At 68.3% G+C, this 13,001-nt stretch overlaps 1 protein-coding gene across 3 annotated transcripts; it reads left to right on the top strand.

Annotated features, from left to right (window-relative positions):
- Nucleotides 1-913: 913 nt before the first annotated feature.
- Nucleotides 914-8,200, top strand: NUDT14 (nudix hydrolase 14). Of its 3 annotated transcripts, none has more exons than XM_023256136.2 (6): nt 914-1,079; nt 3,810-3,818; nt 4,079-4,122; nt 4,636-4,700; nt 4,915-5,152; nt 7,887-8,200. In XM_023256136.2, exons 1-6 carry the CDS (start codon nt 999-1,001, stop codon nt 8,125-8,127), a joined length of 678 nt encoding a protein of 225 aa, XP_023111904.2. In that variant the 5' UTR covers nt 914-998; the 3' UTR covers nt 8,128-8,200. The 3 variants fall into 3 exon arrangements, with proteins under 3 accessions (XP_023111904.2, XP_023111903.2, XP_023111905.2); XM_023256135.2 differs by having other exon boundaries at nt 3,762-3,818; XM_023256137.2 differs by lacking the exon at nt 3,810-3,818 and having other exon boundaries at nt 916-1,079.
- Nucleotides 8,201-13,001: the final 4,801 nt, after the last annotated feature.

Below are 13,001 nucleotides of genomic sequence, written 5' to 3'. Positions count from 1 at the left end.
ACATGGGAGTCAGCTTCGGGGCCACATGGCCAGACCTGTCTGGGCTATTAGCCCTGGGGCCGTAGTTCAGAGAGCAGGACTCAGCGCCCCTACCCCACGGACCTTAATGGTCCCGGGGAGGCAGTGGGTGAATTTGGAAGGGGTCCGCAGATCCACGCCCAAGGCAGGAGTCCAGCTGTTGGGGCCTTTCCACAGCTAGAGGGGTGTCAGCACGGTGGGACTTCCCAGGAAGGTGTGGGTAGCAGCAGGCTCCAGAGGTGAGGCCGGACAGCTCCAGAGACAGGGAGTGTCAGCTCCTCCCAAGTCCGGCAGGTGGGCAGTGCCTCCCAGGCCAGCCCCCTGCCCCCCCAGGGGAGGGCTCGGCTCTGCGACGGCCCTGGTCCCGCCCCCTTCCCGGGCTCTTTTGCCTCGCCCTCCTTCCAGAGCTTCTGTCTTCCCGGCCAACAGGCACCCTGGAGGTGACTACACTGTCCCCCACCGTCGCCCGCGCAGTGACCCCGCGCGCAGCCGCCGACCGACCCCTTCCTTCCTCCTCTCGCAGGCGCCACCAGGCAGCCCCGACTCCTGACCGTTCTCTTCAGGGCCCAGCCTCTCCCCGGCTGGGGCCTGACCCCCACCTAAATCTCCGGGCCTTGGTCAACCCATGTGGGCTGGGACAGCCGCTCGGCTCATCCCGCCGCAGCTGGACCGAGAAGTCCCGGGTCCGGCGGGTCCCCTCCAGCCCCGCCCGCCAGCCCTGCGCCGCAGCCGGGGTCCACCGGGCTGGCCCTCCCCGCTCGGCTCCCGCAGCGCGCGGAAGTGGGAGCGCCTCACCTGCGCGGCCCCAGACCCCCTGGCAGGTGCCGCCCGCGGTCCGCCCCGTCCCGCCCCCGCTCGGCGCCCGTCCGCCCCGCCCCGCGCGCACTGGGCATGCTCAAAGCCGGGTCACGCGCCGCGCGCCCGAGGCCCGTGCGCTCTCTGCCCGTGGCCGCCCGGACCCGGCTGCCCGGCGCGCTGCCATGGAGCGCATCGAGGGCGCGGCCGTGGGCCGCTGCGCAACCTCGCCCTACCTGCGGCCTCTCACGCTGCACTACCGCCAGGTGAGCCCGCCCGCGCGTGCGCCTTCCGCGGCCCCGCTCACCGTGGGCAACCCCCCCCCCCCAACCCCGGCCCTGCCGGAGCCCCGCCCCCGCCGGGTCCCGCCCCCACCATAGGTCCCGCCCCCGCCGGAGCCCCGCCCCCGGCGCCCCGCCCCTCGCGCCTGGCCGAGCTCCCCGGCTCTGCGTGCGGCTCCGGTTCGAGCCGGGTTCCCAGCCGGGGTGAGCGCCCGGGTCGGACGCCGCTGGGGGACCACTCATCCCTCCAAGGAGGCTTGGCAGGGCCCCAGCGCTCTGCACGTGGGCTTGCTTCCGAGGGCACCTCAGAGTCCCCACCTGCTCAGCCGGCAGGCGGGCTGCCCTTCGGGCATCCTTCCCCCACCCCGCCCTCCCACCTGTCACAGGAAGAGCAGGACCAGCCGACTTCCTGGGCGCCACGCACATAGCAGGTTCGGGAGAAGTATTTGTGGGGCGAATGAGAACCAGCTCTGTGGTTCGGGTCCACCGGCGCCCGCCCGCCTCCCAGTCAGGACAGCTGGGCCGGGTGTTCCGTGCTCCTCTCCCCGGCTGCCTCTGGGCTTGCGGCTACCTGTCCTCTCCGCGGCCCTTCGCTCAGCAGCCTCCAGCCTGAGGGAGGCCCCCGCGGCCCTCGCTTGCCCTGCCCATGTAGTCCTTTGGCTCCGTCCTTGGGATGGGCCCAAGTTGGCAGTGCTGGCCTGGGACAGACGCAGGGGGTCAGGTGACAGACAGGGGCCTGGAGGTGACTGCCCTTCTCCCTGGCACTGACTTTGGCTGGGGATGCCTGACTGTGGCTGCGCAGCCCCCCAGGGACTGAGGCTCCGGGAGGCAGTGGGTAGGCGCAGGGTGGGCCAGGTGCATAACTGCTCTAGGGCCTATGGCTGCAGTTCTCTCCCAGTTTTGTTTTTGTTTTTGTTTTAAGGGCAGAGCCCAACGTGGGGCTGGAACCCACACCCCTGAGATCCTGACCTGAGCTGAGGTCAAGAGTCAGACGCTTAACCGACTGAGCTACCCAGGAACTCTTTTAAGATTTTATTCTTAAGTAATCTCTACACCCAGCATGGGGCTCAAACTCACAACCCCAAGATCAAGGGTTGCACACTCTGCAGACTGAACCAGCCAGGCGCCCCTCTCCCAGTGCCTGTGAAGTGTGGTAGCCTGTCCGTGTGTTCCCACTAATGGGTGCTGGTGACCAGAGCAGAGGAGGCCGTGATGGGCACAGGCCTGGGAACCAACGCAGCACGCCTCCAGGGGACATCGGGCTGGGCTGTGTGTGCCACTGAGGGACATCTGCAGCCCTCTGTCATTAGCTACCCCTGGTCAGGGGAGACGTGCTGGCCAGACAGGCCAGAGGCAGGTCATGTCTGTGGCTCTGAAGTCCTGTCTCTCCCTCCCAGGGCCCCTGGAAGATTAACCAGGCCTAGGACCCAACCGGCTGGTCCGGGGGTCCTGTGGAGGGGCTGGCTGGGCCTCACCGGCTCTCCTGGACTGCCCCTGGCACCCTGCCTTGGCTGGACCTGAGGGTCTGACAGACAGTTTGATCTTGAGCTGAGAGAGTGCCCAAGACTCGCACGAGATGGCCCGTATCCCGAGGGAGGCCGGAGGCACAGCAGGCCTCCTCTGGAGCCCGTCCTGGGTGGGTGGCTGGCCCCAGGGTGGCCAGATGGCAGGCAGGCCCAGGCTTGCCTCCTGGGGGTGGTGCCTCTCAACGGCCTCCCAGGCAGCCCGACCTGTGCACCACAGGGTGTCCACCCTCCCGCCGCCTTGGAAACAAAGGCCCCACCACTCCTCTGGGACTCCTCTGCCTCCAGCCGAGCTGAAAGCAATTTTCCCCGCTCCTCTTGCACCAGCGTGGGGGCCTCTGCCTGGAACACCCTTCGCTCGCTTCAGTGGGGCCTGGTGCACTGTCACCTCTTCCAGGAAGTCCTCCCTCTCCTGTAGCCCCAGCGGCACATTCTGTGTCTTTCGTGTCTTCAGGGCCTGGATAGAGCCCCAAAAGTGGGGCCTGCAGCTCTCCAGGGCCTTAGGGCCGGCCCAGTGACCGAGGGTGGCTAGGCTAAGCCCGCTGGTGACAGGCCGTTTCGGGGCGGGGCCCCAGGGCCCTAGGGCCAGCCCCGTTGGCAGAGGCCCCTTGGGGAGCAGGCAGGGCCAAGTGGAATGCTGTTGTTGGCTCTGGCCCCTGGGATGGGAGCCCACCTTGTCTAGCGGTGTCCCCCTGGCAGGAGTCTGGGCCCCTCGCACCCCCTGACCGTCCCCCAGCAGGCCCTGCACCACCTCCTTCGTTCACTGATGGCTGCCTGGAGCCCCGGGAGCCCTTTGGGGGTGTGCTGCCCAGGCCCGGGGGGCAGGACGGTGGAGGCCAGTGACAAAACAGCAGGACCACAGGATGTGCGAGAGACGGCCTGAGACAGGCACCGGGCTGGGGGAGGGGCTATCACCCGGCCGGTCACCGTCGTTGTCATTACATCACTCCATCCTGCAGGGCCGCCTCCCCCCTGCCTCGGGTGGTGCCGATGCCCTTTCAGGAGGCCGGCCAGCCCCTCCTGCCTTCCTGTCACCCTGTCCCCTGGCCCGAGGGAGCTTCAGCAGTGAACACCTGATCTCTGTGCCCTGGGGACCCTCCCTGTCCTGACTGTAAGGACACCTTTGCCTGTCTCTCCCCCACAGCCCCCACAGTCCACCCTCCACTTGCTGACAGGATACGTCTCTTTGCAGCGACTTGAGGTCAGCCTGTGCCTTTCCACCATTTGCTCTGGCTTTCTGCCTCGCCCCACCCCCCCACCGGAGCACCAGACTGTCGCTGACCTCCCCGGCCGGCCCGCTCCTGCTCCTCCGCCACCTGCTGAGGCTCCCTCGGTGGGCCTCGAGTGGGTCTCTGGGCGGGGGCTGGTGCGCGGGTCGTCTGGCCTTCTCAGCCGCCCTGAGCGCTTGGAGCCCCGCTGGCAGCCCCGCGGCCACCCTCACCCCTGTGCCATTTCTTCCAGAATGGCACTCAGAAGTCGTGGGACTTCACGAAGACACGTGACAGGTGAGAGCCCAGCCTGGCCTGGTTGCCTGGGAAGCCCCCGACTGCTGTCCGCTGGGGCGCCGGGCCCCTGGGGGCCTGGAGCCCCACCCCTGCCTCTGGCTCCCGGCTCAGGCCCCGGTGGACCTGGAAGAGGCCATCTGGGTGCCCTCGCCCGCCCCGGGCATCAGGGGTGTGGGCTGGATGGCAGTGTGGCTCGAGGAGCGTGGCTGGTGGGCGGCTGGCCAGCGGGGGCCACGTGTCCCGTCAGTCACCCGGCCTCAGCTGCTGCCACCCCTAGCTAACCCTAACCCCACCCTCTCGCCCCCATTCGGCCAGTTGGAACGCAGTGGGCCTGGCCAGCCCTGGCCCTGCCTGGGCCTCAGTCTCCCCATCCCGGTAAGGGACCAGTTTTCCCAGGCTGCTGGGGAGAGGAGGTGGGCCCGGCATGCTGGGAACGGGGCATGGGGGCCAGGGGCCCCAGGGAGACGAGGTGAAGGGGTTGCTTCCACGCTGAGCTCTGTCCACCCCCCGCAGTGTGGCCATTCTCATGTTCAACTCTTCCCAGCAGAGCCTGGTGTTGGTGAAGCAGTTCCGGCCAGGTGAGGCCGGCCAGAGCGGGCCGCGGGGGGAGGGGAGGGCTGCAGGGGGCACGTTCAGGCCCCTGGGGGCCATCGGGTCCGAACACAGACATGGGGCGGGGGGGGGGCCTCCAGGGGGAACTGACGCCCCGTGAGGGGGTCTGACCTGGAGCGGGGCGCGTGGAGGCCTCGACGGCACGGCTGCGACCGTGGTCAACGCCCCCCCGGCCCCCAGCTGTGTATGTGGGCGAGGTGGAGCGCCTCTTCCCCGGGTCCCTGGCGGCCGTGGCCCAGGACGGACCCCGGGCGCTGCAGGTGGAGCTGCCTGGCTCGGCGGGGGTGACCTACGAGCTGTGCGCTGGCCTCGTGGACCAGCCCGGGCTCTCGCTGGAGGACGTGGCCTGTGCGGAGGCTTGGGAGGAGTGCGGCTACCGGCTGGCTCCCTCTGACCTGCGCCGGGTCGCCACCTACAAGTGAGTGGGGTTGGGCCCGTGGGCCTGCCAGGCCGGGGTGGGGGGGGGGGGCATCTTGTGGTCAGCACCGCCCCCGGGGGGTGCGACACGCTGGGGGGGCAGCGAGCGCCCCGTCCTCACGGGTGTGCGGCTCCTCTTTGTTTTCCAACATGGAGTTGGGGGCAGGTGGGGCAGCACGCACCTCAGATCGCGATCCAGGCCGGAACCCGGGGCTCTGGGGGGCAGTTCTGGAGCACGCGGCGCCCCCACCCTGCGGCCCTAGCAGCTGCTGCCGACAGATACCTCTACTTCCTGTGGGATTAAGCACCGGGTGCTGGGGGTGGGGGTGAGTCACAGATCTGCTGGCAGACGGCGCCTCAGGAATGAGGCTGGGGTGGGGGGGGGGGCAGGGGTCCAGCCTCGCTGGGGAGCGGAAGCCGTGTGGCCCGGAGCCCGGGTGTCCCCACCATGTTCCCCACGAGGCCCGCAGCTGGGGCTGTCCTCCCAGTATGGGATGTTGGGGTGAGGCCCATCCCGCCCCTGCCCCAGGAATGCTGTCAGGGTCCCTGACCCTGGTGAAGTCTGGGAGCAGGAGGACGGTCCTGGCAGTGACACCCCGTCCCCAGCGCTGAGCACTGGCCACTGGCAGCCGTCCTCAGAGTGGGGAGCTCTGCTCCTCAGCCCAGTGCAGGAACCACTCGGTGTGGGGCCCAGGCCCCTCTGCCTCAGCAGCCCAGGGCTTTGTCGCGGTGTCTCCCTGGCCTAGGGGCTGGGGGCTGGAGCTGACCTCCGGCACACGAGGGAGCCCCTGCGTCGAACATAAGATGCCAAGCGGCTGAGTGTCTTGGTCTGAGGGGCAGGCCTCGGTGACCTGCAGGCGTCCTCCTCGGCGCTGGGGTCCCAGAGGATCTGAGGGGCCTGATCTGGAGCTGGCGTTGAGCCGGGAGGAGGCACTCTGGAAGGTGGGGGACCCCAGATGAGGTGAGCCTGGGCGGAGTCGTGGCAGAGAGGCCGGCCCAAGCGCGGCCCAGGCTGCAACGTTTCCACAAGCAGGGCTATGGCTTGATCGTGTGAGGGTGCTGGGGAGCCCAGGAGGGCTCTAGACAGCAAGCAGCATGGTAAACACTTGCATTTTGGAGGCAAGGGGTGGCTGTGGCAGGGGGGCAGGACTGAGGGGCTGGAGGAGAGGTCAGGGCAGCTGTCCCTGTGGACCCGGGGGCTGGACAGACAGCAGAGAGATCTCGTGCCTTTTCTTCGTGTGGAGGTGAACCAGGCCACTCACCTGCCAGGCACAGGTGACAAGGCCCGAAGGCACATTCCTCTTGCTCTGGGTCAAAGGCTGTGCCTGTCTCCTTCACAAGCTGGCGGAACGTGGGACCGGAAACCCCACACGCTGGCGCTTCCATCAAAGGCGCGGCCTGTGGCCACCGTTGTAAACAGGCCATCGGGAGAGGACTGTGGCAGATAAGAGTCTGGGGCGGGGGAAGCAGCTAGGTGAGGCCAGTCGGGATGGGGTTGGCCCTCCTGGGGGGTGGGGCACAGAAGCTCTGTCAGCCATCTCTGCCCTCCGCGCCCGGGCAGGTCTGCAAGAGCGGCCTCCGCCCTGCGGGTGTCCCCCCACCCCCCCCCCGCACACTCACGCGGGACCTTCCCCTGCGGTTCTGGGACGCGGGCGGGCCCCGCCGTGGCCCTGCCCTCACAGACGGCAGTTCCCGTGGCTGCCCGTTCTCGCCAGTCTGGGCCACCGCACTTCCCCTGGGTGTCTGCCCCCCTCCTGGCGGCCAGCGGCCCGCTCTGGCCACCTGTCCACACCCCTCCACGCCCCAGCTGCCTCAGCATGGCTGTCCCCAGCCTGGAACTGGTGTCCTGCAGATGCTGGGGTTGGGGGCTCTCACAGGGCAGGTCACACGGGTCGCCAGGAGGGCCCTTGCTTCCAGCCCGCCTGGAGCCTCGGATGGGAAGGGAGGCCCTGGCTGAGGGGCTCGCGTGAGCAGAGGGCAGCGGCCTGCCTGGCGTCTGCACTGCCGAATGTGGCAGAGACCTCGCGGCTTCCGTCAGCCCACAGTTAGGACCTCGAAGTCGCTGTGGGTCAGCCGTCTGCGTCTTGGGAACGGGGCCCAGCGCTCAGCGTTTGGCTGTCCTGCAGTCAGGGTCGGCTGGGCTCGTCTGGGGCTCGGGACCCCCTTCCCAGCGCACACGGTCGTGGCAGAATTCAGCTCCCTGTGGCTGTGTGACCGAGGGCCCCGTTTCCTGGCTGGCTGGTGGCCAGGGACCACAGTCAGCAACTTAAGGCCACCTACGGGCCTTGACCACGTGGCCCCCTCACAGGGCAGCTTGCTTTGTCCGCAAGGCCTGCGGGACGGGCTTGTCTCTCTGACTTCCTCCGTCTCCCCTCTCCGAACCTGCACTGAAGAGCTCACCTAGTTTGGTTAGGCCCACCAACGTGATCTCTGTGGACGAGTCAAAGTCATCTGATTAAGGCCCTTAGTTACACCTGCAGAATCCTTCCATCTCTGCCACGTGACATAAGAATCACAGAAGCCACACCCAGCATACTGCCAGGTTTCTGCTACACCCGAAGGTCGCAGGAATCTGGGGGTGGGGGGTCCAGGGGGGTGCACCCCGGAGTCCTGCCTACCAGACTGGCCTGCCTGGCCCTGGGGGGGGGGGGCTAGAAGGAGGGCTGGAGGGAGCAGGACAGGTGTGTCCTTGAGGCCCGTGTGGGCGGTTCAGTAGGTGCTGTTTCAACCCGCAGGTCTGGCGTGGGACTGACCGGCTCCAGCCAGACCATGTTCTACGCAGAGGTGACCGATTCCCAGCGGAGCGGCCCGGGCGGGGGCCTGGCAGAGGAGGGCGAGCTCATCCAAGTGGTGCATCTGCCGCTGGATGGGGCCCAGGCCTTCGCGGATGACCCGGATGTCCCCAAGACCCTTGGTGTCCTCTTTGGCATCTCGTGGTTCCTCAGCTGTGTGGCCCCTGGGCTGGGTCCCCGGTGAGACTCCGGGGGGTCGGGACCAAGGTCGGCCACGGTCACCTCCTGCGGATCAAATAAAGGCTTGTACAACTCCAGCCTGTGTCCTCTGGCTCCGAGCGGTGGCCCCAGGTGGGCCGGGGCAGGTGGAGGGACCGCGGGTCTTTCCCCGACGGGCCCTGGGGGAGGGTGGGCTTTCCACCAAGAGGCCTCTGGCAGCAGGCAGGGCAGGGACCGCTGAGGGCAGCTGGTGGCCGGCAGACGGCTAAGGTCAGGCCTTAGGTGGGGGCTCGGCCAGGCCAGGCGCTCAGGGAGGACAGAGTGGTGGGCCATGGGGTGGCCGTGGAGCGGTGGCAGAGCCAGCCCTGGGGAGGAGGTGGGGACAGAGCCGCAGGCTGTTCATTCTCGAGGCCGCGTGCTCCCAGCACCCTACCCTCTCCTGGAGTCCGAAGCCAGGGCCGCTCTGGGTCTAGCACCGCCCCCCCCCCCCCGACGCCCCGGGCAGTGCTCTGGGCAGTTGGAGTCGGTGGTAAGAACTCCCTCTGCCCGCTGGCCTGTGTGTGGCGTGGCCTACAAAGCTGGGAGGACCCCTGCCCTGCACACTGGCCTGTCTTAAGGGTCAGGGGCTGCATGAGCTGCCTTTGTGACCCTTAAAACACTTGGGCTCACAGGAGAGCTGGGTGACTGCTCAGCTACGCTCCCAGTAAATGCTCCATACGTAGCGGGTGGATGGGGGTCCTAAGTGGCGAGGGTGTGCCAGTCACCACAGTCCAGGTTGGGCAGTCGGTCGGTCGGGGACGGGGGCCCAGCCTGAGCACTGGGGACGCTCCTGGAATGAGGGCCAGCCTGGGCCCCTTTGCAGCTGGTGACCTGTCCTGGCCCTCCCCCAGAGCCCTCCAAGTCCTCTGGTCCACCGAGGGCGGCGCCACGGATGATGGGTTGTGGGCAGCTGGGGGAGGGCCAGGAGCCCACGGGCTGTTGCTGTCACAGGCAGTAGGAGCTGGCATGGTCGGGAGCTCTGCTCCGAACCTGACTTCAGCGTCCCCGCGGACCGGACCTCAGGCTGGAATGGGGCGGGTGCTGAGGAAGGGCCTGCCTTTGGCTCCCGCTGAGACCCCACTGCCAGGTGGGGGCCACTCTCTCTGGCTGAGGTCACCCTGCCCTCCGGTAATCCCCCTGCCCTGCCCCAGGCTGACCCCACACAGGCAGCACACGTGGAAGGCCCCTCCCTTCAGCCGGGGAAGGGGGCGGGGGCGACAGCGCAGACAGCCCCCGGGCCTGGCATTCGAGGCCGTCCTGAGGAGGCTGTGCCCAAGGGGCCCACCCGAGCGGCACCACCTGTATGCAAATGCTGGCTGCGACCCAGGTGGGGCCTCCAGGGAGCCCAGCCAGTTGAGTGGCACACTGCTGGGAGTGGCCCTCAGGTGTGTGCTGTGCGACCAAGGGGGCTGGCAGGGCTCGGCTGCGTCAGGGTCTAGAGGAGCGGGCCGCGCTGGGCCTCGGTGCATCCGGAGAACGGCTCGCAGGGCGGGAACCCTGCCCAGCCTAGAACCACCCCACCTCCCTCCCTCTTGCCTGCCTGGTGCCCCCCTCTAGGGCCCCACTGTCCCTCCTCGCTGACCTGCAGGTGCTGCCCGCTGCCTCAGAGGGGCCCTGGCAGGCTGGTGCCGGGGAGCAGCTGGGGGCTGGGGAGCGGCAGGCGGGGGGCGAGGGGCAGAGCCCCCGGACTTGGGTGCGGTTCAGCCCCCTCATTCTGCTCTGCAGCCTGATGGGGCAGGTCAGCAGGCAGTGCCGCTGGGCCTGATGGAGCTGGCATCGATTTCCCGGCACTGGGGGGTGGGGGGGGGCTGTAACCGGAAACTCCCCTCCCTGGCCGCTATATTTAGCACCACAGAACACGGGCGGAAGCGCTGCTCGCTCCTGAGCCAAGCCGGCTCCATCCAGACTCCGGGCAGCCTGCACCCTGGCCTGGCCCTGAAGATCCCCTGCCAGGTCGGGGGCCCCCGCCCCTCCCACACCTTGTCAAGCGCCCACCTCAGAGCATGCCCGAGAGCCCCTGGTACTGGGGAGCTCGGAGAGGGAGCCCCCAGGCTAGAGGTGGGTGTCGCGGCCCAGTGGGCCCCAGAACAGGGATGGGGTCTCTCTGGAAGAGGCGGGGCAGCCCGGCCCAGCATGGGTGATACAGGCGCCCTGGGCCCCATAGGATCCCCAGCCCTCCGGCCCAAGGCTGCAGAAACCCCTATGGGGAGCACCCTGAGGGGAGGACTTCTCCCTCTCCCGGCAGCCTCCAAGGCCCACCCCTTGCCTGAAGTGGCCGCCTTCGTGACTCGAACCTCTCCTGGGAATTAAGTCTGGGCTGAGGCTCCTGGGAAGCAGAAGGAGAATGGGGGCAGTGAGAGGCAGGAGTCTTCTGTGCCCTGCAGGGTGGGGCACGCTGGGCAGGGAGGCGAGGAGCTGGCCCCCGACAGGAACCCTGGGTCTGCCGAACCCCTGGTACCGCCCTGATGGTCACCCAGCTGCCCTGCTCCCGAAAGGCCCCGAGGGAGGCAGGTGGCACCAGGCCATTGTCTCCCTAGCTTTGCAAGGCAGGTGGGGGCTCTCTCTGCCCGCGAGGCAGGGCTGGCCAGCCGGAGGGGCCCCGGGGAGGCCACCCCCCTCGACAGGCTGAGCTTGAATCTTGAGATGCAGTGAGCATCCCTCCCTGGTACCTCCCAGCTGAGACCGCTCCGAGCACGGAAAGAACCCCTGCCGGAACTCAGCAGCTTCTGGAACTGGCGGCTCAGCGAGTCTCCGGGTCGTCCTTCCCTCCTGCAGCTGGCTGTGGGCAGGAAGCTTCAGAGGTGGATGAGGGAGGGGCGTGCGGGGGGATTGTTCTCTGGATTCCACCCACCACTTGTCTGGGGATTCTGCACCCCGCCCCCCACCCCAGTCCCTCTGCTGCCAGGCCCCGGTCTGGCAGTCCTGGGCCTCCCTGCCCTGGCTTTACCCCTGCTGCCCCTCTCCCCGCAGCCAGGGATCTCTGTGAAAATGGAAGTCTCTACAGTGCAGCCCGACCCAGCTCAGCTCCCCCCTCTCTGTGACTTCCCCTTGGTCTCAGCAGAAGACTAGTGCAGAGGCCCAGCACGGCCGGCAGTCACTAGCACCAGCAGCCTCACCTATGCCCCTCACCCCCTGTGCCTCTGCCGTTGTGTCTTTCTCACAGGCTTTCACCTGGGTCAGGCTCCCTCACCCCAGGGCCTTTGCACGTGCTTTCCCCAGCTCCTCACCTGGCTGACTCATCTGCCTTGGGGTCTTAGTAGACCCCCTGCCCAGTTTGCCCTGCCCGCCTCACCCTTTAAGTTTGTCAATCTAGCTCTGTTTGTGCCTGGGCCCGGCCCCCCCAAGGGTTCACCACTTGGCTGAATGCTGGGTAAAGGTGCCTGAACTTTCCTGGATAGTGGGGGCAGAGGGCACAGACTAGGATGGGCAGGGATGGAGCCCTGGGCCCCTGGAGCTGTGTTTGGGTCTCCTCACTTGTCTAGGGGCCAGGAGTATGTGGGTGCCTGCTTCTGAGCCAAAGAGAAGGAGCCCCCCACCCTGTGCCCCCCTCCCCGTGACCCCTCCCCTTCAGGCAGTAACTGGAAGGCTCCAACCCAGTTTGCATTCCCTTATTTGGTATGCGTCCTGCCCCCCCCCCCCCCCATCCCAGCAGCCAGGGCTCAGGTCGGCAGGGATGGGTGCCAGGCCCATCCCTTCAGGGGCTTCCAGCTGCTCCTGTGGCCTGCATGCTAGAGGGGCTGCTGAGCGGCATCAGTCTGGCCCCCTTGAAAGCCTCTTCTCCCAGGAAGCCTTCTGTGCCTCCCCCCACCCCATAGCAATTACAAGCTCCAGGCAGGGGCTGTACTTCCAGCCCATGGGCCCGCAACAGATTCGCTCCAGGAGCCAGAGTTGAGAAGATAGCCCAGTTTTTGTGGGGGTGGGGTCAGAAGACCCCTGTGGACTTCGGGTCCCTAACCGCCAAGACGACCACCAGCCCTGGAAGGGACCCTGCTTGCTGGAGGGGGGCTGATGTTTGCAGACAAGGAGCCCTTGGTATTGACCCCGGATGGGTGGGGGGGGGGGGGGCGACGCGAGGTTACCCCGGCAGAGGGCAGCACGGTGATGACGGAGAAGCGGGACGTGGGGACCTGGTGACCAGGACAGCAGGAAGAGCCTCTTGGGGCAGCTCTCCCCTGGTCCCTTTGAGCGTCCACCACCGTCTTTTACCGTCTTTTATTCCTTGGTCATCCCCCTGTGTCCCCGCCCCAGCCCAGGGTCCGGCCTAGGCGTTCGGCAAGGGTGCGGCCTGGCGACCCCTGCGCCAGCGCGGACCCGGGCACCCAGCCTACGCCGCGGAGCATCTGTTGCCTGGCTGCCCGACCCGCGAGCCGTGCGGCGAGAGGGCAGGGGCGTCGGAGAGGAGCAGCGCCCCCTGCGGCCGGCGTGGAGGCGGTAGGGGCTGCGCGGAGGGGGGACGTCCCCCAAGGAAGGGTCCCAGGCCGCGCCCGCCCCGCGTGGGGGCAGAGCCCTGATTTGTGCAGCGGGCGGCTTCTCCCCCGGGACGGCGAGGAGCGCGGCGGTGGCGCACTGATGGGAGGGGACCTCGGCGGTGACCTCAGGGGCGCCCCACCCCCGGCTCCTGACACCCGGCGGGGCTCGGGCGAGGGGAGGCCGCTTGGCGGCGCCTGCCCCCGCACGCCGGGTTCATTGGAGGCGCGACGGAACCCCCGACGCCCGGGGGCCTGGAGAAGCGCGCGCCGAGTCTGGGCGCGGGCAGGAGCGCCCTCCGCTGCCTTTAAAGCGGGCGCCCCCGGCCGCCCCCCCCCCCCAGCCCCACCCCGCGGCGCGGCCCCGCCCCCTCATGCATATGCAGGTACGCGG

The sequence above is a fragment of the Felis catus genome, chromosome B3, assembly GCF_018350175.1.
Source record: "Felis catus isolate Fca126 chromosome B3, F.catus_Fca126_mat1.0, whole genome shotgun sequence".
Lineage (NCBI taxonomy): Eukaryota > Metazoa > Chordata > Mammalia > Carnivora > Felidae > Felis > Felis catus.
This window is presented reverse-complemented; position numbering and strand designations above follow the sequence as displayed.